The 24,340-nt window shown below is 41.8% G+C and overlaps 1 protein-coding gene across 1 annotated transcript in view; it reads right to left on the bottom strand.

Annotated features, from left to right (window-relative positions):
* COL4A6 (collagen type IV alpha 6 chain) overlaps positions 1–24,340 on the bottom strand; it is a 320,692-nt gene that overhangs the window by 43,155 nt on the left and 253,197 nt on the right. The window contains exons 6-13 of the mRNA XM_081565867.1: positions 16,590–16,706; positions 13,565–13,633; positions 11,427–11,462; positions 7,817–7,879; positions 6,987–7,022; positions 6,762–6,803; positions 5,665–5,757; positions 4,323–4,376 (exon numbers count right to left, since the gene is read on the bottom strand). Of these exons, the coding sequence (XP_081421993.1) occupies positions 4,323–4,376; positions 5,665–5,757; positions 6,762–6,803; positions 6,987–7,022; positions 7,817–7,879; positions 11,427–11,462; positions 13,565–13,633; positions 16,590–16,706 (510 nt within the window). The remainder of the gene's footprint in view (positions 1–4,322; positions 4,377–5,664; positions 5,758–6,761; positions 6,804–6,986; positions 7,023–7,816; positions 7,880–11,426; positions 11,463–13,564; positions 13,634–16,589; positions 16,707–24,340) is intronic.

Below are 24,340 nucleotides of genomic sequence, written 5' to 3'. Positions count from 1 at the left end.
GTCCTCAGAGACCTGCTGGCCCAAGAGGCAGGCTGCCAGGGTGGTCACCCTCTGCCCAGGCTCCTCTCCCAGCCCCCATAAGGGCCATGGAGAAGGGTGAGGCCCATCTGCACAACCAGGGCAGGAAGGCAAGAGGGAGGCTGAAGTCTGAAAAGAGGGGCTGAGGCCACAGGGGAAGGGCAGGGAGTGATCATATTTGGGGGTCATTTTTGGGAGGCTAAACCACAGGAATTATTTCAGCTTGGCACTGCAGGGGGAGTTGAGATATGAAACTTGAGAGATTAGACAAGTCAGTCTTCCTCAGCTCTGATCTTGTCACACTGCTGCTACTGCCCCCTCAGGGCACCAGAGCCTGGGGCCTAGCTTAAGTCTGTCAAGTTGGGGCTGCGCCTCCAAAAGACCTACCTGAAATGCCTGGAAAGCCTGGGGCTCGGCTGAAGGAGAACTCCCACCTGCCCAGTAGTTGCCTCAACTCCACCCAAAAATCATCTCAGGATTCACCATTTTGTTTTCTTCTCTCTCTCCCCCATCTGCCATGTTGCCTTACCCTGTGTTTGCTGGCACCTTGGAGGGCACAGAGGTAAATGACTGAGAGTCTCCACAGGAGCACCTGTGGCCTACGTGTGAGTGTGCTGCTGGGACAATGTGGTGAAATGTGTGAAGCTGGGGCTGAGCCACAAAAGCAGAGATGTTGGGTCACTGCAGAAGGGGCAAGGGAAAGAAGGGGAGGCCTAAACCAGTCAGGTTGGCCACTTGTCAGCTCCTGCAAAGATCTGGGCTAGAATGGAAAGAAAACAAATGGTTGAAGGGAACATTTCGGATTCTTTAGAGATTTCTACCCTCAGTGCTGTCTTGTTTCTCAGTGAGTGTGGATAATTGAAAGACACTGTTAGAGTTCTGGCTTTCAGAAGTGTGTTCCTTTTGAAAAGTTCAGAGTATCTGAAACATGTTACCACCTTTCTTCTTACAACTTTTCTGACAGAAGGCAAGAAGATACCTATGAATGTCCCTACTAACCAGATAGAGATATTAGGAGCAAAGGAGTTACAGGATTTGACCAGAGTTGCACGTGGAATCCATGCCAAAGTGGGCTGATAACTCTGGTTTCTTGATTCCCACTCTCTGAAAATACACTGTACCATATAAAGAAAGGTATTTTTCCAGCTTGGATGTCTTTACAGTCAACTAGGGTTTCTATTTGCCAGATCACACTGTGAAACACTGGAAATGCTGAGCTTGAAAAGGCATTGCAATTTATCACTGTTCATTGCTGTCAGTCTGTCTTTCTTTTACAGGGCAAAAGGGAATGGGGTGAAATTGCAGAAGGGGAATTCCTCTGAGGTAGAACAGGGAAGGGGATGGGAAGGAGGGAGCCAGTGAACGGCAGAGCCGCAGAGATCACACAATCCACCACCACCATGACAAGAACCAACTGAACTGTAGGGGGCAGTGTGGTATGAGGAAAAAGCCTGGAACTGGCTAGTATTCAAGAGAACTGAATTTCAGTCTCAGTTCTGCTAATAACTTGCTGTATAACTCTGAACAAGACTCTTTGCTTCTTCAGGCCATGGTTTCCTCATCAGTACAGGGATATAAGCTCAGCCCATCTTGCTTACATCACAGAGATGATGTGTGACTAGAATCTATGTGAAATGCTCACAAAGAAAGGTACAGACTTGATCCCCCACCCCACTTGCAAAGTTCTCTATATCTGTATGGTCCAATAAAAAGATAATATGAGCTACTATGTTATTTTCAATTATTTAGTAGTTTCATTAAAAAGTAAAACAAATAGGTGACATTAATTTAACAACGTTTTATTTAATCAAATATGTCATAAATATTGGGCTTCCCAGGTGGCGCTAGTGGTAAAGAAACCACCTGCCAATGCAGGAGATGTAAGAGATGCAGGTTCCATCCCTGGATCGAGAATATCCCCTGGAGGAGGGCACAGCAACCCACTCCAGTATTCTTGCCTGGAGAATCCCACAGACAGAGGAGCCAGGTGGGCTACGGTCCACAGGGTCGCAAAGAGTTGGACATGACCGAAGCAACTTACCACAGCATAGCACAGCACATCATAAATATTGTTGTTTCAACACTGAAGTAAAACTTGTTTAAAAAATGAGATATTCTCTATTATTTTCGTCACACCTAGGTTTGGAAATCTGTTGTGTGTTTTATACTTACAGCACAACTCGTTTCAGACTAGCCATGTTTCAAGGGACTGGTATGTGTTTGTGGCTGGTGGTTATTATATTGGACAGCACAGCACAGCTTTATACTTTGCAAAGAAACCTGATGTACATCATGAGTTGGTCTCAAAACAGGAGAGATGACCATTGCCATGTGACATATATACAGAAAGGTTCAGAGACTTAAAGTCCCAGACCTGAGGTTGGGGCTGAAGTCTAGGTATCCTGTCTCCAACATCAGGATTCTTTCCCTTTCTGAATCATCAGATTCTGAGTTGATTAAAATCAAAGCCATCGAACAGATGGTTCTCTGTGCCCCTGTGTCTCTATGGAGTAGTAGCCATCATCATGAAAGCCACCTGTGCCACTGGCTCCACTGGCTGGGTTTTCTGGCCACCAGGAGAGACCCAAAGTGTTTCAAAGAACTGAAGGGAAGCTCTGGAGTCCTCTGTTCTCACTTTCCCAGCCAGCCTGGACAGGCCTAGTCATTTTTGATTTATCCATTTCCCTCCCAATCCTGACACTCAATCCATGGAAATTTCATCAGCTCCTTCAAGAACTCATCTTGTGGTTTAATAGATATATCGAGCAAATGTAGTATGTTGGCCTCGTTTCAATTCTGATTCCAAACAAGGTAATTATTAAAAAATATATTTATGAGAAAATCATGAATATGAATTCTGATAATGAATGTTAAGTCATTACTGATAATTAATTAATGATGATGAAATCATCATGATGTCTTTAAAAAGTCCTTATCTCTTAGAAATACTGAGGTGTTTGCAGTGAAGTGTTATGTCTGTTACTGGCTTCAGATTGGCCTTGAGTTGCTAATTATTGAAGCCAGGTGATAGGGACACAGGGGGATCATTATGCCATTCTCTTCACTTTGTATATGTTTGAAATGTTCCAGAACAAGAAATTTCAACTTTTTACGTTTTGAATTCATGTACTTCTCTCCATTCCCATTTTTATCACCCTAGTCCAAGGCACCACCATTTCTCACCTGTACTGTCGCAGTAGCCTCTGTTTGCTGACCCCCTACTCCTTGCCCCCATCTTCCATTAACCCCCCCCTCCATCTCCCACTATCACAAAGAGAGATCTTCTTAAAAACACAAGTCAGAGCCTTCCAATGGCTTCCCATCATATTTAACATAAAAGCCACATTTGACCTACAAAAGTCTCCATGATCTGGCTCCTGCCTCTTTTTCTGGTTATTAGCCTTGCTCACTCTTCTCTACCCACCTACTTCTTGCTGTTCCTCAGGGTCTTGGCACTGTGGTTCTCTTGGCCAGAGATACTCTTCCCAAACTTTCACATGACTTGCTCCCTTATAATAAGCACCTCCTCAGACAGGCCCTTCTTGACCACTCTGTCCAAAGTAACCAGTTTCATTCCCCATCCACACTGCATCACTTTGACCCCTTTTTATCATCTTACCACGATAGGAACTTGTTCTCCATTCATTTGTTTACTTGTTAATTCTCTCCCCTCTCTTACCCCTCTGCCCTTTGAATGTACTTTCCTCAAGGTCGGGGACTTGTACATATCTGATTGTTATGTACTGTTTCAGCTTCAGAGTCCAGCAGAAGGCCTGGCATATAGGGACCCTCAAAAAGTATTTGTTGGGTAAAAAAAATCTAAGATACAAGTGCATTTAGGAAAGTGAAAATAGGATCACTAACATTACCATTTACTGAACAATTGATAAGTGCCAGGCATTTATTAAGTCCTTTTCATGCATATTATCTCCTTTAATCCTCATAACCACCCCATTATTGCCCCCCCCTTTTTTGGTAGGTTAGGAAACTGAGGCTTAGAAAAGTTAAGAAACTTGTCCAAGGTCACATAGTTAGAAACTGGTGAAATCAGAAGTCAAGCCTATAGGTCTGTTTCAACTCTAGAGCTTGAGATGATATCCTCTAAGCTATATAGTCACATGAAGAACCTAATGTCCCCATGGATTTGAAAAACAAGAACGTGTCCTTAAACGCCTTCTAACAATGAAGACAGTTAAATTCTCTACAGTAACCATAGGAGGAAAGTATTTCTGTTTGCTTTTTATTGGTATAGCTGTTGTCCAATCAGATCCTCAAATACATGTTGACCAAATAGGGAGACTTACCGGCAAACCGGGTGGACCACTTATTCCTGGGAAGCCCTGAGGCCCTGGTTCACCCTGGAAAATCAACCAAAGCTCAGTGAGTAGCAGCAGGCAGCAGTGAACATTTAAAGGAGATGGCTCCGAGTTACTTGGGCTGGGCAGTGGGGAACCATAGGGTATCATGTTTGGGATGCCAGATGCTGATGCAGATTGCCCAGGCTCCACAACTAGTAACTACACCAGGATGTCTAAATTTAGGAAGCCTTTTGTAGTGTGGAAAGGACCAAAGTCCATGGCGGGGGGGGAAAAAAAAAAAAACTATCCAAAACAGAATCTCAAATGCCCAGGTTAATTGGGAGGCAGAAAAGATGATCATCTGTTTTCTTTCCAGTGGAAGAAGCTGTTAAGTACGATTTCCTCTAGCAAATTACTGGCTGCAAAGACATCAATGGTTTTGGGAAAAGAGTAATGATTACAGTTTGGAAAGTGCTACATAATACTCTAATCTGTCTTTCCTTGATATGCTAATTTACCAATTAGTACCCTGAAGGGGCTCCTTAAGGTTTGGGAATAGTTAGGAAGGCAGGAAATTTTTCATATGCTCCCAAACTGTTCCCAAAACAATGATTACTTCCTATAAACCTGGAGAATGCCTGGAGCTGTTGCTTCCACAAAGAAATGGGACTAAACACCTCCCTTGACCACTGGTACAGGATTGATCACAAAACTAAAGGCATTCCCAGGAAGGAATGGAATGCAGGTTACTAAAAGATATCTGCACAGATTAACAGGAAACAGCCATTCAAATACAACCAGGTCTACATGCATATCAAAATACAGATTATAAAATATCTCACTTAAACGGGTTCAGCCTTGGTAGTTCAGATCAGGTGAAGTAGGGCATCTACTGCCACTTGGTGACAGTTTGCAGGGCCAAGTTCTGAGGGCAAATATCTTCTTTAAAAGGATAACTCAAGAGCAACCATTATCCCCTATTGTTCTGTGACAGCCCTTTGGGGACAACATCAGTATTGAGAGGGTTGGTAGTTAGGAGGAAAAAAAACTCAACTATTTAATGTTTGTTTTAAATTATTCAGCATCTTGATAACTGAATCTACAAAACTGAAACACAGAGAATAGCACCTGAATGATTATTCAGAAACCCAGGCACACTCATAACCATATACCAGAAAACAGACTTTATAAAACCTTCACAAGGGACAGAACAAAGAAGGTTTTATCTTCACTTCCAAACAAAAATCCATTATCCAGAACCTTTTATCTTAGTATAGTCTGGTTATTAGAGTTGAACTCTAGTATTAATAGAGACAGACTTATTAACTTGTTCCTAAATGTTCACTACCTTGGATCCTTTCTTCCCTTTGGGAAATCCCATGAATTCCAGTTCTCCAGTAGATGGTGGAGGTCCTGCAGGACCAGGCAGGCCAACATCTCCCTGTAAGATCAAACGAAACATTAAGCAAAGCAGACACCACACAGACCATTTCTCCAGAGGGTAGGTTTGTCCTCCAGATATAATTCACAAATAAACTGTCCATGACTTTAGCCTCTTCACCCTTACCCTTGCAGCAATGAGGAACTAAAACTATCAGTCCCAAGAGGTGAAAGGAATTATAAGCCTGACCAAATGCATTCTGTACCAGCACTGGAGAGGGAGGAAGCAAGATGGATGAAAGGAAACAGCAGGTTCACGGTTTCCATGGTCATGCATGAAAGGGTGTTTAGAAGAAAGCCAAAAAGGGGTTTGAGCAAGGTGAATGGCAAACTCTTGGCAACAATGATCAGACTCTAATTGGTCCAGTCTTTGCCAACAGCACAAGCAGAGGCAGTGAAGTCTGTGTTGGAACACTGAAGACTGGATTTGCTCCTTGAAGACAGTGCAGTCTATAAGAGGCAGCCACCAAGGAAGGGGAGGGCAAGCTCCCAGTCTCCCTTGAGGCTCCTAAATGACTTTACAGTTTCTATAGAGGGAAATATTAGTGGGAGAATGAGGGAAGGAAAATAAAAGGGAATGATGAGAGAGGGTTAAGAAGGAGAGAGGGGGGAGATGGAGGGGGAGAAGGAATAGAAGGAGGAAGGATGGAGAGAAGAGAAGCAGAGAAAAGGAAAGAGAAAATGACACAATATAATACAAATCAGTAGGGAAATACCCATGTGGAAGGAAGATAAAATATATTTCAAGAGAGTACGTTCATCAGACATGTACACTTCACAGTAGGAAGCAGGAAGACTACAATATTTTGAAGGAAAAAGACCACAAGAGCCTATGTGTGCACATGCAACCCTCAAGGAGACCCACAAGAGGACTCATGAGGGATGGGAAATGCTCACTTTCCAAGACAAAGATCCAAAGCCCCCAACACAAGCAGGCACACATGTGCAACTAGAGACATTTCTTGAAGCACATGGAAAGCAGTGTATGTTCCAAAATCTATTTACCTTGACTCCTTTCTCTCCTTGGAAACCTAACCCCATATTCCCCTGGGGCACAGGGATGCATGGAAGAAAAACAAAATCAATTACTAAATAAGCTCCAGGAACTTAAATTGGAATGCAGTCTTTTTTTTTAACTAGAAGTATGTTTAACCAGACAAGAAATATCTCTGGGGAAATTAGCGTACGTAGTGGTACGAGGTCAAATGCCCCAAGACAAAGTATACTTACATCAGGACCAGGGAAACCAGGGGGGCCAGGAGGACCCTGGATTAAAAGAGGAAAGAAAGAGTTAGCTCTTGTTAGTTTCAGCCCCAAAGAACCTAGGCATGTTGAGAGTCACTGAGGGTAAGTCCCCTACCTGCGTGGTGTGGCCCCGCTTTGGTGTAGCAGATTCTAGCTCCTTCTCCCCAGAGTTCCTTTTTTTTTTTTAAATCTCCTTTGAAATTTCCCCAATTGACCTGATAACCACAGTCATGCTAAGGTAATGAAGACTTCATGTGTCATTCTCCCCATTAGGCCCGACAATTTTAAATGATGACTTTTGGTGAAAGTAAATCACACTAATCAGGGGTGGATTTTCACATACTGGAGAGAGGCTTTCTGGGTACCACACAGATAACTGGCTATGTTCTTCCTAGAACCAGTTATGACAAATAGGTAGGTGGGAAGAGCTCTCCAAGGTGAAGTGTTGAGAAAGATTTTGAGGTTGCTTCTGTGCTCAGAGTGGGTGATGGTACTGGTGGTATGATTAATTAGCAATGTCTATCGTGGATGAGGGGAATGGAAGGTCACAATAGATGTGCTGGGTATTAGCCATCCTTGGGCTATACTTTAGGTTGAGCTAACTAGGAGGCTTTGGAGGCCCAGAGTAGATGGTCAGAGATTATGATAAATAAAGGTTACAAATAGCTCCTTATAAGAGCATGCTTCACTTAAACCTCCAAGAATGGAAACTGCCTTTCTCCACTAGGAAGGCCTACATTTACATAGGCTTTTAATCCAGGGGAAAGCATTCATGCAAATGCTGTGATTACATGGTAGATTTAGGCCAGTCTTACTTGCAATCCTGGTGGTCCTATGGGTCCTACAGCTCCTGGAGATCCGGGTGTTCCTTGTGGGCCCTAGAGAGGAAAGTTTTTACCAAAGTCAAAGAAGTAAGACAGTTTCTCAGGAAAAATATACCCATAAGAATCACACAAGAATGTTCATAGCAGCTTTAGTCATAATACTTAAAAAGTGGAAATGTCAGATGAATGGATAAAGAAGTTCTGGTATATTAATATCATGGAATATTACTCAGCCATAAAAATGAAATAATGCCGTTTGCAGCAACATGGATGGACCTAGAGATTATCATACTAAGTGAAGTAAGTCAGACAGAGGAAGACAAATACCATATGATATCACTTATATGTGGAATCTAAAACACAACAAAAATCAACACATCTACAAAACAAAAACACACTTACAGATATAGAGAAAAAACTTGTGGTTGCCAAGGAGGAGGGGGTAAGGGAGGGATGGACTTGGAGTTTGGGATTAGGAGATGCAGAGTGTTATATACAGGATGGGTAAACAACAAGGTCCTACTGTATAGCATTGGGAACTATATTCAACATCTTGTGACAAACCATAATGGAAAAGAAATATGAAAAAGAATATATATGTATATATATATGTATACATATATATATACATATATATATACATATATATATATATCTGAGTCACTTTGCTATACAGCAGAAATTAATACAACCTTATAAATCAACTATACTTCAATAAAATTGCTTTAAAAATTGGAAATGTCCCAGGTGTCCAGTGATAGAAAAACTGATTAAAAAACCCAATACATCTATATAGTGGAATAAGTACTCAACAATAGAAAGTAACAAATTATTGATATATGAAACAAAGAGAATGAATCTCAAAAGTTCTGTTCTAAGTGAAAGAAGCCAGACCCCAAAGCCTACATATATATTATTCCCTTTGTATGAAGTTCTAGAATAGGAAATCTATGATAGAAAAAAATCAGAACAGTGATTGCCTTTGCTGTGGGTTGACTGGGAAGGAGCAGGAGAGAACTTTCTCTTTTTTTTCAAGATTTTTTTTTGACATGGACCATTTTTAAAGTCTTTATTGAATTTGTTCCAATATTGCTTCTGTTTTATGTTTTGGTGTTTTGGCCATGGGGTATATGGGATCTTAGCTCCTCGACCAGAGATTAAACCCACACCCCCTGCATTGCAAGGTGGAGTCTAAATGACTGGACCACCAGGCAAGTTCCCAGGTGAGAACTTTCTGAGGTGACGGGAATGGTCTACACCTTAGGAGGGGTTGAATTACACAGAAATGTTCATTTGTCAAAATGCAGCAAATGCACGTTTAAGATTTGTGTATTTCATTATATGTAAATTTTACAGGAAAGGAAAAGCTGTAAACAAATTTTGAAGTCTAGCTAATGATAGCCATGCTGTAGTATTTAGGGGTAGGAGTATTATTGTCTGCAGTTAACTTTGAAATGCAGCAAAACTAAGATGGATTGATGGATGGAAGTGTGATAAAGCAGGTAAAGTACTGATGGTACAGCTATTCACTGACAACGTGGTTCAACTTTGCTCTGTATTTGAAAATTTTCATATTAAAGTTATGAAAAAGCCAAAAACTTAAAAATGAAAAAAACAGCTATATCACTATCAGATAAAGTAGACTTCGAGACAAAGAATATTACTAGGGATAAAGAGGGGGCGCTTTGTAACAGTAACATAGTTCAATTCATCAAGAAGACATAAAAATCTTAGATGTGCATACACCTAATAGCCGAACTTCAAAATATACAAAGCAAAGACTGATGGAACTGTAAGGAGAAATAGATAAGTTCATGATTCTAGATGGAGATTTGAACATCCCTCCTTCAGTAATTAATAGAACAACTGAACAAAAAAGTGAGGAAAAAGAAGATCCAAACCACATTATTAACTACTTTGACGTAATGCATATTTTTTTAGATCGCTATACCCTCAACTAGCTCAATACATACTCTTTTCAAGTACATATGGAACATTCACCAAGATAGTTCCATAAGTGGGGCCATAAAATAAACCTCAACAAATTTAAAAGCATGGAACTATCCAGAAGGTTCCCTCTAATTGCAATAAAATCAGACCAGAAACCAATAACATAAAGATATCTGGAAAGTCACCAAATATTTGGAAATTGACCACCATGAATCCCCATGGGTCAAAAAAAAAATCAGAAGTAAAACTAGAAAATATTTTGAACTGTATGATGACAATATTAAAAGTGAGAGAATGAAATCTGAAGAGAAAGATGGTATGGGGAAAGATGGTATGCTCCCTAGTTTTAATGATAAGTGATAAGTTTAATGATAAGTGATAAGGTGATTGTGCTTAGGTGAAGGATGGAGAGATTAAGTGAAATCAAGACTTAGGAGGGAGAGAGAGTAGGGATTCACAGGTTCCCCAGGAATATATGAGAGTAGAACATTGCTCCGACAATAACTAATAATCTGTGGTCTCCTTACTGACCACAGATCTCTTATCCAGCCATGAACCCTCCCTCCCTAAAGCTAAGCAGTTTATTTATCATGTCTGGATATGCAGACAAACACTGTATCTTTGAGGGCAGGGAAATGCATCTCCAGGAGAAGTTATGGAGCAAATATACTGGATGTTCTTCCACAAATGTAGATAACCCACGATCTAAGGCAATGCTGTTCCACTTTAGGAGACCTCTATGCTCTTGGTCCTCATTCACCTCTATTTATAGGTGTGCCTGCACAGATCTTGCTTATTGCCCACCTTTTCTCACAAACTCTCCCTGTTTAGAAAGCTTCCTCCCATTGCCAGCCAGCCTAAATATCACTCACATTTCTTAGAGGCTACCTTCTCTTAGTGATGTAGCCTTAGGTGGACAGCATCCCTTTCTTTGATGCTATTGTGGAATTTTTACACCACACTCCTACTAGTTTTTCACATCCTGGGGGTGGGAGGTGGCTCTGTGTGTGTGTGTGTGCAGAGACCGTGTCTGCATTGTCTCAGAGACCACTCATGGCCCTTTGCTGATGATAGGAGCTCAATATCTGTTCTGGAATGGAAGAAGAAAGGAAGGAAGCCTGATACAGGAAAAAAGGAAGAGAAAAGGGGCCTTTTTTAAGCTACTTCAAAGGCAAGTGGTGACAATGTATAAAGTCAAGGTAAAACAAAGCTCTTATTACTGCAACTCATGGTCTTTCATGGACTCACTATTATTGAATCCTTAAAAGGAATTTCTCTATGGAATATCTTTTAAAAGAAGAGTGTTTCACTTCTTTTGTTTTACCTGTAGCCCTCTGAACACACAGAAAACTTAATAAATGCTTGTGCAGTGAAAGGTAAGATTCTTTCCTGATAAATCCCTGGGTGAGATGCAGGTCCCTGGCCGAGAGGTCTGAAAGCCTGCTGCTGTGTCACTGGAGGTGGATAGTCTATCCCTTCAGTACATTCTTATTTTGAAAATGTCAATAGAGTGATCGGTTTTACTCCAACCCTCTGGATTTTCCTTGAAGGTTTACGAAGACCTTCAAACACCATGGAGAGGAATGAAAAGGTGCTATCAGTAACTATTAACCAGAAACACTGAGAGCTCAACACGTAGGTGACAACTTACAGTGATTCCATCCAGTCCGGGCAGCCCAGGCTCCCCCTGAGTAACAAAGGCAGGACATTGAAGAGATGAATAAATTAAGCTTGTGGTATTTTACACATAACTGACCTAAGATGCACGGGCATAAAAATGCATGGCTGAAGCTTGAGCCTCCTCTGTCAAGGTCTTGTGTTTTAAATAATGCATGCATCAGACACATTCAACCATTTCCTTTTTTTTCTAAGAAAAATCTGGACTCTAGAAGAAAAATATTATAACCTTGATTGAATAGGATTTCATTTTTTACTTGAATTAATTAATTTCCACCTTTGCTAGGAACTTATCAATTAGAAACTGCTTCTGTGGGCTGGTGATTTTCCTGCTCTTTTTGGAAGAAAGCCTTGCCATTACCTTGCTGTGTGCCTTCATCCCCAGAGAATCTGTGGCCATATGTATACAATGCAAATCAGACATTTCAAGGGAGAATCAACAGAGCATATAGTCTCTGATTATGTTTTAATTACTTTTCAGCATCTTAAGTCACCATATGAATCTGTAATATAACCATCCTGTGGAAATTACTGTGTTCCACTGGGTCCAGGTTCTCTTTGATTTTTGGCAAAACCACTTAATCAATGTTTGCTACAACAACGGCCATATGTGGACACCTGCTAGTCTTACCCCACTTGGCTTACAGTAAAATATTGGCTCTCTGCAACCTGGGAACAGCACTGCCTGAGTTTTAGCTCTTTGGGAAGCTGGCTTATGCCTGTGAGCAAGCTGGACACCTCAGTTTTTCTATCTGTAAAATGAGCCACATGAATTCAAGAATCATGAGTTCCTCTCTGGACCGCAGCCCAGTCCCTCTCCTATTCCCCCATCACACAATTGTTCTCCTGTTCAGTAGAGCTTTTATTACCACCTAGGCCACCCTGTTTTCCTCTTTTGGTGTCCTGAGCTCTTTGCAACAAAATGCAGGTACGGGTCATCCCTCTCCCAATCAGGAGCTTCCAAAGATGGGCTGCCCTTTGGTTTTCAGAAGTGCAGGTAGGTTCCAGTGTGCTGCATTATTAAATCAATGATTTTTATTATATTTTTTATTCTTGTTTTTTTTAATATTATATATTTAAAATGCAGTATCTTTTGTACTATGAATTGGCAGTCAAAGATGCATAATGCACTTTTTAAACTTCTGTTGGTGTGTACTGTATATGCTCTATGTGCTTCTTATGATGAAAAGAAAGTTTTTCTTTATAAAAAAAAGTAAAGTCCTTTCCAAGTCTAACATGCCATTCCCACTATCATCAAAAACCCAAACCCTGTACATTCTCCATTTCCCAGTTATGTACACCAATCACTGCTTTCTAAAGAGCTGGAGATACTGGAAGATTTCCAGTATCTGTGCATGGGTAGAGGGCAGAAAGGTACCATCTCCAGCTAAGTGAGCTTGGGTATATCTTCCCCTCCCATGTTGGACACAACAGGCTGTCTGCTCCCAGGGAAATGATGGGCTGCTATCCTACTCTGCAAGGGATTAGGGTCAATCCTCTGGCGCCAGAATTTACTGAAGGCCCACAGGATACTAGGCAGCCTACACCAAGAATACAGCCACAAGAATACAGAAGGTTCTTGTCAATTCTAGAAAGAGATAAAAGTTTCCAGCCAGCTACAGAGTTGATGAACAATTTTTGCAGACAGCCAGGGGCCCAGCAAGGGTGATAGGCTGGTATGCAGATGGAGAAAAGGGCAGAGCTATGATCCTGGACTGGTGGCCATGCTAAGATGGGTAGAGACACACGTGGCTTCAAACCAAGGTATGCAGACATCAAGGATTCTGGAGTAGACCAAAGGTCTCTACCTTCAGGAAATATCTCGGCCTGTCAAGGAAAATGACACCCATGCACACTGTTTGTTTGCTCATCTGTCCCCTGGTTTTGGTCTTGCTCTGACAAAGCAAATCTCTCTGACAATATGGTTTTACAAACATTTCTGTCAATGTTTCCACCACAAAAAGTTCCAGATCCTTTTTAAATCCAGCTTGGTCTGTTCCTTAAATAGAGATGTAGATGCTAGTTCCAAAAATGTTTTCATTGGATGTGGTGCTCCATCCTGGGGGAACTCAGCTCATAGCCTACTCAGCTGTCTGCCTTAAAGGCTCTTACCTTCATTCCTTTGAAACTACCTTGGGCAAGGACAGGTTCACCTTTAGAGCCTTTCTGACCAGGAAGCCCCTGAGTAAAAGAAGAAAAATTTGTTAAGAAATGTGCACGTGCACGCATGCACACACACACGCACACACACACGGTATTGTTAATAGTATGATCTGATCAGATAGAAGATGGAAAAGCAAAAGCCTGAAACCATGTGGCTTATTCTACAGCCCCGATAGGCATACAAAGTACAGCCCCTGAACAGGTGCTGTGTCTCCATGCCTGTTCCCCAGCCTCCAAGTCAGAAGTTTGTTAAGGAATTAGAACATAGATTTTGAATCTATTCAGAGAACATCCACACAAAATACACATGTCTCTTATAAGCCTACAGCTCACCTGCTCCATATGTCACAGGTATAAGTCACTGATGGGAACTTTGTCTAGGATGGAGGTTAGTGGACTTTTTCTGTAGAGAGCCAGCTAGTAAATAATATATGCTGTGGGAGTCATATCTGAGCTCTGTCCTGTATTGTTTTTCTTCACAATCTTTTAAAAAATGGAAAAACAAGCCGCAGGACAAAGGTTATGTGGGCCAGTTTACAGATCCCTGGTCTAAGAGATAATTACATAACCATCTCCATCTTATGCTTTTACCATACAACTTCAGCTTTGACATCTAAGTGGCAGGTGTGTCTCACTGTCAATATGGAAAACTGTTCAAAGTATGTCCAACCTGTCTAATCAACCTGCCTAATCAAACTCTAGCCAGAGTTTTTAGTGTCTCAGTGGCAGACACCAGCTAATATCTGCTAGATGTTGACCTCCTGGGGAAAATCAATGTCCTGATACCTAAATGGAAGTTGGGATTAGTGTTGGGGGTAGGCTTAAGCTTTGGGGACAGAAGCATTGATTGAATGATGGATTCCTGAGTTCAAGGTCCATAGCTATAATAAAAGTACCATGTGGTTCCAAAAGCAAAAACCAGTTTCTTTCCTAACATTTCCTATTTCCCCTTATGCTTGTGGCCACTACTTTCATCAAAGAAACTTCAAAGGCTATCTGTTCAGTGTTCAGTAGGGTTAGTAAGGTTCAGCTTAGTAAAAATCCACAACCAAGTTCCTATTTAGGCTTAAAGGAAGGTATAGGGACAGGATTGGGTTTTACCCTGGTCCTTTGGCTGTCAGGGGCTGTTTATTACTTCAAGATTTCTTTTCTCCCTCTTGGGGGCTGGGATTCCTTACTTTTCCAGATTTCCATTGTTTTAACACAGATGTGATTTTTTCTCTTGCCCTATTACCGTGGCAGTGTTTGGAGGCCTTTGTGACTCAAATAGCTCATACTATGTTGGTAATACATCTTTCTCCCCGACTCTCTGCTATATATTGGTTTGGTCCTTAGTTGTGAAGGTCCCTTATGCCAATTTGGGGCTTGTGCTTTGTCTGTCCCACCTTCTTACATGTACATTCACATCCACAACTTGGTCACTGAAAGCAATGCTCTTCCAGTAAAATGCCAAGTCATTCATGTAGCTATGATACTGGTCTAATAGATAGTGCAATTTCTATTTAAACATATCACATCAGTACTCTTATTCACTTAGATTAATTCAAAGGAGGTTGAGAATGGGTTTGAAATATATTATTTTTCTCTTTCCAGCCACTCACAAAAGCAGCCTTGTAAGGGCATGGCATCTATTAGAGATCTTTTAGATCCAAATATTTGAGCTCTATCTGGATGAATGGAATGAAGCAAAAGTGATGACACCAATATCCAATAAATGCCTTATCAATTCCAGAACCAAGAGTTATGATGTGGGGAGAAGATGGCAAAGGGAAAACTGTCAGTGTAGAGTAGGATTTCTCAATTATTTCTGACTATTGACACTTTGGGACAGATGATAACTTGATGTTATAGTGGGGGCTGTCCTGTACCAGTAGCATGCTCCCAATTGTGAGGACCGAAAGGGTCAATGAAAGTGAAAGTGAAAGTCGCTCAGTTGTGTCCGACTCTTTCGACCCCAAGGACTATACATTCCATGAAATTTTCCAGGATAGAATACTGGAGTGGGTTCCAGTATGTTTCCTTCTCCAGGGGATCTTCTCAACCTAGGCTTCGAACCGAGGTCTCCCACATTGCAGGTGGATTCTTTATCAGCTGTGTCACCAGGGAAGCCCAAAAGTGTCAATATTACATATGTATATGTAGTTACATTATGGGATGTGAAAGTTGCTCAGTCATGTCCAATACTTTGCAACCCCATGGACAGTATAGTCCATGGAATACACAGTCCATGGACTGTATAGGCCATGGAATTCTCCAGGCCAGAATATGGAGTGGGTAGCCATTCCCTTCTCCAGCAGATCTTTCTGACCCAGGAATTGAACCAGAGTCTCCTGCATTGGAGGCGGATTCTTTACCAGCTGAGCCACCAGAGGAGCCCAAGAATACTGGAGTGGGTAGCCTATCCCTTCTCCAGTGGATCTTCCCAACCCAGGAATCGAACTGGGGTCTCCTGCATTGCAGGCAGATTCTTTACTAGCTGAGCCACCAGGGAAGTCCAAAAGTGTCAATAATAAATGTCAAATGTCCTCGGGAAGGATGCAGAATCACCACTGGTTAAGAATGACTGGTAGAGACCAAGCCTGCCAAGCCCTTTGAGTCACTGTTAGTGCTTCCATGATCCCATGTAAGCCTTCCAAGTACTGCATTTCCCAATATTGTCTAATGTGGGAAAATGTCAAATAGCCCAAACATGTACTTTGCTCTAAAATTTACTACAGTCTTTTTAACAATCTTGCCAACTCTAAAAGCATCATTAAAAAAAACAAAAAAACAACCTAACTAGTGTAGCATGTGTACACTCCCCTGAAGCTGGTATTCTTCTTTATACTTTTGAAATTGTGGTGCTGCATTGGACAAGGGGCTTCAGTGATTGCCCCATGGATATTTAACAAGATCTCCAGAGAAGCAGAAGAGAGGGCACACTTGGAGGCAAGCAAAACCATTTGGAATAATGTACAAAGATGTGGCAGCTTACAGGTAGTCCAGGAAGCCCAGGATAGCCATCAGGGCCTGGAAATCCAACAGCTCCTTGAGTTCCATTACAGCCATCCAGGCCAGGTGGGCCTCTGGGTCCTGGCTGTCCGGGGTGGCCCTGTTGAAAGAGAAAAGAAGCGATCGAGTCAGTCACAGGACTCTCAGCTAATCCAACAAGTTCCACAGTGAGAGAAGCCAAGGATGCTCCCAAATTCTGGCTCCTTGTCCACTCCCTTTGCCTCATCACCTCTGCTCCCATCTCTGTTCATTGTACTCAGGTGTAGGTGGCTGATGACAGCTCAGTGTTTCCCCTGCCCAAAGGATTGATGGTTTACAAGCTGAAACCAAAGAGATCAAGCATGAAGAGATGGGCTACAAAGAGTGCTGTGACTTTACCTTCCTTTAGGAGAAAGATGCACTAAGATGGGTCTTAGCTCCCTGGCAGCTGAATTGCTACCAACAGGGAATATGCCAGGCCTTGGGATTCTTCACAATGGACTGGAACCTGGGCAGCCTGGCCTGGCTCTCTGTATTAGAAGCTCTGTATGGGAAATAATGCTGGATTTTGATTAACAGAGCAGAAGGAGTTTCCATAGGACCACCTCTCCTGAATACTGCTTGCTCAAAAACAAACAATACAAGCAAGAATCACACTTGGAACTTTATTTTGTCATTATCTCATGTCATGCTATTTCTTCATCCAGGGAACTACATCTTTTCCTTTTCTCCATACTCACTACTGAAGCAGTTGTTTTTCTGGGGAATCAGTAATCATTCATATAGAGTTGGTGTCTGAATTCAATAATTCTGTGCTTCCTTGGTGTATAGGAAGTGTACTTGGTATATTTCTTACCTATGTGTAGGAAATCAAAAGCAGGTGTGTGTTGGGTATGGCACAAAGAGATGACCTAAAAGACCAAAACTCTAAGCAGATCAACAAAAGGTAGTCTCCCATTTACCCATACACTTTTTAAGCCAAATATATATTATATGTATGTATTAAAGCCAAATACCTGTATGTATATAAATACATATACATATATGATATGTATTTGGTTATATATATATATGTATTTGGTTAAATATACATACATATATATAATATATATTTACTGATTTGAAGAAAACATGTCATGTGTTCAAAAATCAACTTTTCAAATTATTAGAGGAAACAATCTTTTGACAAGTGCTTATTATGAGAATGCTCTGGAGAATTCTGTTTTGTTTTTATTATTATTATTCTACTTGTAGGAGATAGATGGTCCATTGTGAGTGTAGACTGCTGGACTCACGGAACGCAGAGTCCAGAGGAGTGATCAATAAATTTGCCTTTGCAATAAACTTGCTGTTTATTGCAAGTTATGCCCTCCAGACTCAGATGATGAGTCTTAGTTGAACTGGGGAAATTGAGACAGCTTACTAGAGTCATCAGAGTGGCGCTAGTGGTAAAGAACCCACCTGCCAATGCAGGAGACATAAGAGATGTGGAGTTGACCTCTGGGTCGGGAAGATCCCCTGGAGAAGGGAATGGCAACCCACTCCAGTATTCTTGCCTGGAAAATCCCATAGACAGAGGAGTCTGGAGGGCTACAGTCCATGGGTTTGCAAGAGTCGGACATGACTGAAGCAACTTAGCGCAGCACAGCACATCACTAGAGTCATCAACATTTTACCAAATGAGATGGCTATCCCTATTGGCCCTGAAGATCTACACTCTACCTTCCCCATATCTGTGCTTTGGGAGGCTGACCTTTACACGTGGTATGCCTAGGCCCCCTTTCCCTCTGTCTTCCAGTTGTATGTGGTCACTGGGAGGCACAAGCGGGAGATGGGAGACCAGGATGAGGAAGAACTCAGGCTGTTTATTTCTCCTATATTCTTCCTCCCTGTCAGTATTTGTGGCCATGGCCACATTTCTCTACAATATTAGTTCTCACTGGACAAGTGCTATTCCATGGCTCCCAGACTTACAGAGTTCCAGCATTACTATTCCTCCTTTCCCCATTTGGGACTAGGTGTGGTAACAGCTTTGTGTTGGTTACTTCTGCATCCACTGCTGTTTCCTTTAATCCTGCTTGCATCCTTTAAATTAGCAGTCCCCAACCTTTTTGGCACCAGGGACTGGTTTCACGAAGACATTTTGCCATGGACCAGAAGTAAAGGGGATGAAACACATTACATTTATTGTATAGTTTATTTCTACTATTATTACATCAGTTCCACCTTGGATCATCACACATTAGCTCCCAGAGGTTGGGGATGCCTGCTTTAAATATACCCTTCACTTAAGTCTATTCAGTCAGTTCCTTCAGGTGGAGTGTCTATTTATTCCTGGGGTCCTAATCATCATTACAAAATGTCCCAGCCAAATTTGCTAGGGGTTATCTCCAATTGAGTAACAGAGATGAGTTAAGACAACACGCTGGCTCAGTGCAGGGATCTTACTTAGTCCTGGGACCTTGGTTATGCCCTTTCTGGGTAGAGATAATGAATGACTTCACATATGTGTGTGCCAGCTCTCCAAGAGAATATAGCTCTTTGAAAGAGAAAACCATGGTTCTATAAAACCACAAGGGACTAAACACACAGGATAGGTGGATGTGCTGTATTACAGAAAAGCAGTGTTCCCCAGTTCATGTTCCCCACTTTATGGCAAATAGATCGGGAAAAATGGAAACAGTGACAGATTTTATCTTCTTGGGCCCCCAAATCACTGCAGACGGTGACTGCAGCTGTGAAATTAAAAGATGCTTGCTCTTTGGAAGAAAAGCTATAACAAACCTAGACAGCATATTATAAAGGAGAGACATCACTTTGCCAACAAAGGCCCATCTAGTCAAAGCTATGGTTTTTCTAATAGTTATGTACAGATGTGAGAGTTGGACCATAAAGAAGGCTGAGTATCAAAGAATTGATGCTTTCAAACTGTGGTACTGGAGAAGATTCTTGACAGTCCCTTAGACTGCAAGGAGATCAAATCAATCAATTCTAAAGGAAATAAACCCTGAATGTTCATCAGAAGGACTGATGCTGAAGCTGAAGCTTCAATACTTTGGCTACCTAATGTGAAGAGCCAACTCATTGGAAAAGACCCTGATGCTGGGAAAGATTGGGGGCAGGAGGAGAAGGGGGTGACAGAGGATGAGATGGTTGGATGGCATCATCAACTCAGTGGACATGCATTTGAGCAAACTCTGGTACTAGTGAAGGACAGGGAAGCCTGGTGTGTGTGCTACAGTCCATGGGGTCACAAAGAGTTGGACATGACTTAGTGACTGAACAACAACAACAGATGTTCCATAGAACCCAGATTGGAAAGGAAATGTTTCCATTTGGTGAATGGTACATGGTCACTTTGAAGATATAAATCTGGTGTGTTCATTTATGAGTCTCTAGGCGGGGAAATGTTTGAGATTGACTCCGTGGGAAAAGCTCAACATAAATCACAAAGGACTACTTGAAAACTTCTGCTTCCAACTTATTTGAACTGAAAACATTGGATCAACCTGCATTTTTTGGGGGTGCCAACAGCTCAACTCATATCTGTAATATCATTAAAAGCCACAGTCCTATCGGCCCTTGTCTATGTTATTTTAATGTTGAATATCTTGACGACTGCTTGTTTGTTCACTCTCAACTGGTGACTGTGCCCCTGCGTGCACAGACTTGGATGATCTTGCTCATTCACGTGGAAATCGTCTACATGACAGCAAAAATTGAGTTCTGGGACCAAAACCAGTGACACAGATGTGAGCAATCAGCCAATATTAAGAGGGGAAGCAGATTTGTGCAGTGATCCAGTTTAGTAAGATGTGTTGGTTTTAGCCAAATTGCTTAATAAGTGCTGCTGAAAGTTGGGTAAAATAATTAGTCCGACTGATCCTAGGGTCTCTGTGTTCTCCTCTGTCTGAGGGAGCCCTGTAAGTCTGAGAACTGCTGCTTTTATAGGTACTGTGGTGGTTTAGTCGCTCTGTCGTGCCTGCCTCTTGCGACCCCATAGACTGTAGCCCAACAGGCTCCTCTGTCCATGGGTTTTCCCAGGGAAGAATACTGAAGTGGGTTGCCATTTTCTTCTCCAGGGGATCTTTCTAACCCAGGAATGAAACCTGGGTGTCCTGCATTGAAGGTGGATTCTTTATTGACTGACCTACTAGGGAAGCCTCTTGTAGCTACTACTAGAGCAATGAGGTACTAGAGGTTGGATTTCTAGAGTTCCTATTCTGTGCTAAATTTAGCCCTGGGGTCTCTGAGGCCTCTGAGAGGAACAGAAGACAAAACTCTGCTTTCAAAGAGCTAGATAAGACTCAGTTCAGTTCAGTTGCTCAGTCATGTCTGACTCTTTGCGATCCCATGGACTGCAGCACACCAGGCCTCCCTGTCCATCACCAACTCCTGGAGTTTACTCAAACTCATGTCCATTGAGTCGGTGATGCTATCCAACCATCTCATCCTCTGTCATCCCCTTCTCCTCCTCCATTCAATCTTTCCCAGCATCAAGGTCTTTTCAAATCAGTCAGTTTTTCACATCAGATGGCCAAAGTATTGGAGTTTCAGCTTCAGCATCAGTCTTTCCAATGAATATTCAGGACTGATTTCCTTTAGGAGGGACTGGTTGGATCTCCTTGCAATCCAAAGGACTCTCAAGAGTCTTTTCCAACACCACAGTTCAAAAGCATCAATTCTTTGGCACTCAGTTTTCTTGATAGTTCAATTCTCAAATCCATATATGACTACTGGAAAAACCATAGCTTTGACTAGATGGACCTTTGTTGCCAAAATAATGTCTCTGCTTTTTATTTTTTAAATTAGTTTATTTATCTATTTTTTAACTTTACAATATTGTATTTGTTTTGCCATACACTGACATGAATCCACCATGGGTGTACATGTTTTCCCCTTCCAGAACCCCCCTCCCACCTCCCTCCCCATCCCATCCCTCTGGGTCATCCTGGTGCACCAGCCCTGAGCACCCTGTATCATGCATCGAACCTGGACTGGAGATTCGTTTCACTTTAATATGCTGTCTAGGTTGGTCATAACTTTTCTTCCAAGGAGCAAGTGTCTTTTAATTTCATGGCTTCAGTCACCATCCGCAGTGATTTTGGAGGCCCCAAAAATAAAGTCTCTCACTGTTTCCATTGTTTCCCCATCTATTTGCCATGAAGTGATGGGACTAGATGCCACGATCTTAGTTTTCTGAATGTTGAGTTTTAAGCCACCTTTTCCACTCTCCTCTTCCACTTTCATCAAGAGGCTCTTTAATTCTTCTTCACTTTCTGCCATAAGGGTGGTGTTATCTGCATAGTTGAGGTTATTGATATTTCTCCCAGTAATCTTGATTCCAGCTTGTGTTACATCATGAGAAATGCTGTACTCTGCATATAAGTTAAATAAGCAGGGTGACAATATACAGCTTGATGTACTCCTTCCCCTATTTGGAAGCAGTCTGTTGTTCCATGTCCAGTTCTTCTTGTTGCTTCTTGACCTGTATTCAGATTTCTAAGGACACAGGTCTGATATACCCATCTTTTGAAGAATTTTCCACAGTTTGTTGTGATTCACATAGTCAAAGGCTTTAGCGTAGTCAATAAAGCAGAAGTAGATGTTTTTCTGGAACTCTCTTGCTTTTTCAATGATCCAACAGATGTTGGCAATTTGATCCCTGGTTCTTCTGCCTTTTCTAAATCCATCTTGAGCATCTGGGAGTTCACAGTTCACATACTGTTGAAGCCTGTCTTGGAGAATTTTGAACATTACTTTGCTAGTGTGTGAGATGAATGCAATTGTGCAGTAGTTTTAGCATTCTTTGGCATTGTCCTTCTTTGGGATTAGAATGAAAACTGACCTTTTCCAGTCCTGTGGCCACTGATGAATTTTCCAAATTTGCTGGCATATTGAGTGCAGCACTTTCACAGCATCATATTTTAGGATTTGAAATAGCTCAACTGGAATTCTATCAACTCCACTAGCTTTGTTCATAGTGATGCTTCCTAAGGCCCACTTGACTTCACATTCCAGGATGTCTGGCTCTAGGTGAGTGACCACACCATCGTGATCATCTGGGTTGTGAAGATCTTTTTTTGTATACTTCTGTGTATTCTTTCCACCTCTTCTTAATATCTTCTGTTTCTGTTAGGTCCATACCATTTTTGTCCTTTATTGTGCCCATCTTTGCATGATAAGTTCCCTTGGTATCTCTAATTTTCTTGAAGAGATCTCTAGTCTCTTCCATTCTATTGTTTTCCTCTCTTTCTTTGCAGTGATCATTGAGGAAGGCTTTCTTATCTCTCCTTGCTACTCTTTGGAACTCTGCATTCAAATGGGTTTATCTTTCCTTTTCTCCTTTGCCTTTCACTTCTCCTCTTTTCACAGCTATTTGTAAGGCCTCCTCAGAAAACCACTTTGCCTTTTTGCATTTCTTTTTCTTGAAGATGGTCTTGATCCCTGTCTCCTGTACAATGTCACAAACCTCCGTCCATAGTTCAACAGGTACTCTGTCTATGAGATCTAGTCCCTTAAATCTATTTCTCACTTCCACTGTATAGTCATAAGGGGTTTGATTTAGGTCATACCTGAATGGTCTAGTGGTTTTCCCTACTTTCTTCAGTTTAAGTCTGAATTTGGCAATAAGGAGTTCATGATCTGAGCCACAGTCAGCTCCCGGTCTTGTTTTTGCTGATTGTATAGAGCTTCTCTATCTTTGACTGCAAATAATATAATCAATCTGATTTTGGTATTGACCATCTGATGATGTCCATGTGTAGAGTCATCTCTTGTGTTGTTGGAAGAGGGTGTTTGCTATGACCAGTGCATTCTCTTGGCAAAACTCTGTTAGCCTTTGCCCTGCCTCATTCTGTACTCCAAGGTTAAATTTGCCTGTTACTTCAGGTATTTCTTGACTTCCTACTTTTGCATTCCAAAGCAAACCATTCAATATCACAATAATCTAAGTCTATGCTCTGACCAATAATGCTGAAGAAGCTGAATTTGAACGATTCTGTGAAGACCTACAGGACCTTCTAGAACTAACACCCCCAAAAGATGTCCTTTTCATTATAGGGGACTGGAATGCAAAAGTAGATAAGACTAACATACAAGACCATGCACTATATGCAGTAAGGAGCTAGAGTTTGTGGTACAGACCCCAAGGACTCTTGGGAGATTAGAGATGGAAAAGAGAAGTAAGCTGTCAACAGAAGGTGCTCCTTAATACAACATGAATAGCTGGAAGAGAGGGAAGGGAACAGGGGATAAAATTTCTTGGAGTATGTGAGGCTTGAATCCTGAAGCTAAAGAGATTGAAAGTCAAAAAATATATGTACAACCTTAGGTCAAGGGTTCAAGGGGATGGGGCAAGAAGAGGGCCAAAGGGATGGGGACTTCTACTGGAATCAGCAGATTCATTTGGAGGAATCTGGACTCATTCTCCCAAGCAACAATGGACCCCAAAACAAGTGATCAATTTCTAGAAACCCTTAGGCTCTCTTGGCCACAAGTTGGACGGTTGGACGCAGAAGTGTCCAGCTGGACTCTGGGGTGGGTTCCAGCTGAGAATGGGAATCAGCCTCTGCTTCACAGGATTCATTTCCTTCCAGTCCCCATTAAAAAGAGATTGCAGGAGGAAGGGTGTAGTACTGTTGTGAGTTTCAAATCCTCCACTCATATCTGGTGAGGCTGGATCCAGAGGATAAATGCTAGTTTCCATCCTTTCAAACTGTAGTGCCAGAGAAGACTCTCAAGAGTCTCTTGGAC

This window comes from Giraffa tippelskirchi, chromosome X, assembly GCF_054371585.1.
Source record: "Giraffa tippelskirchi isolate mGirTip1 chromosome X, T2T-mGirTip1v1.2.pri, whole genome shotgun sequence".
Classification (NCBI taxonomy): Eukaryota; Metazoa; Chordata; class Mammalia; order Artiodactyla; family Giraffidae; genus Giraffa; species Giraffa tippelskirchi.
The sequence above is the reverse complement of the archived record's forward strand: the minus strand, read 5'-3'. Positions and strand labels throughout refer to the sequence as shown.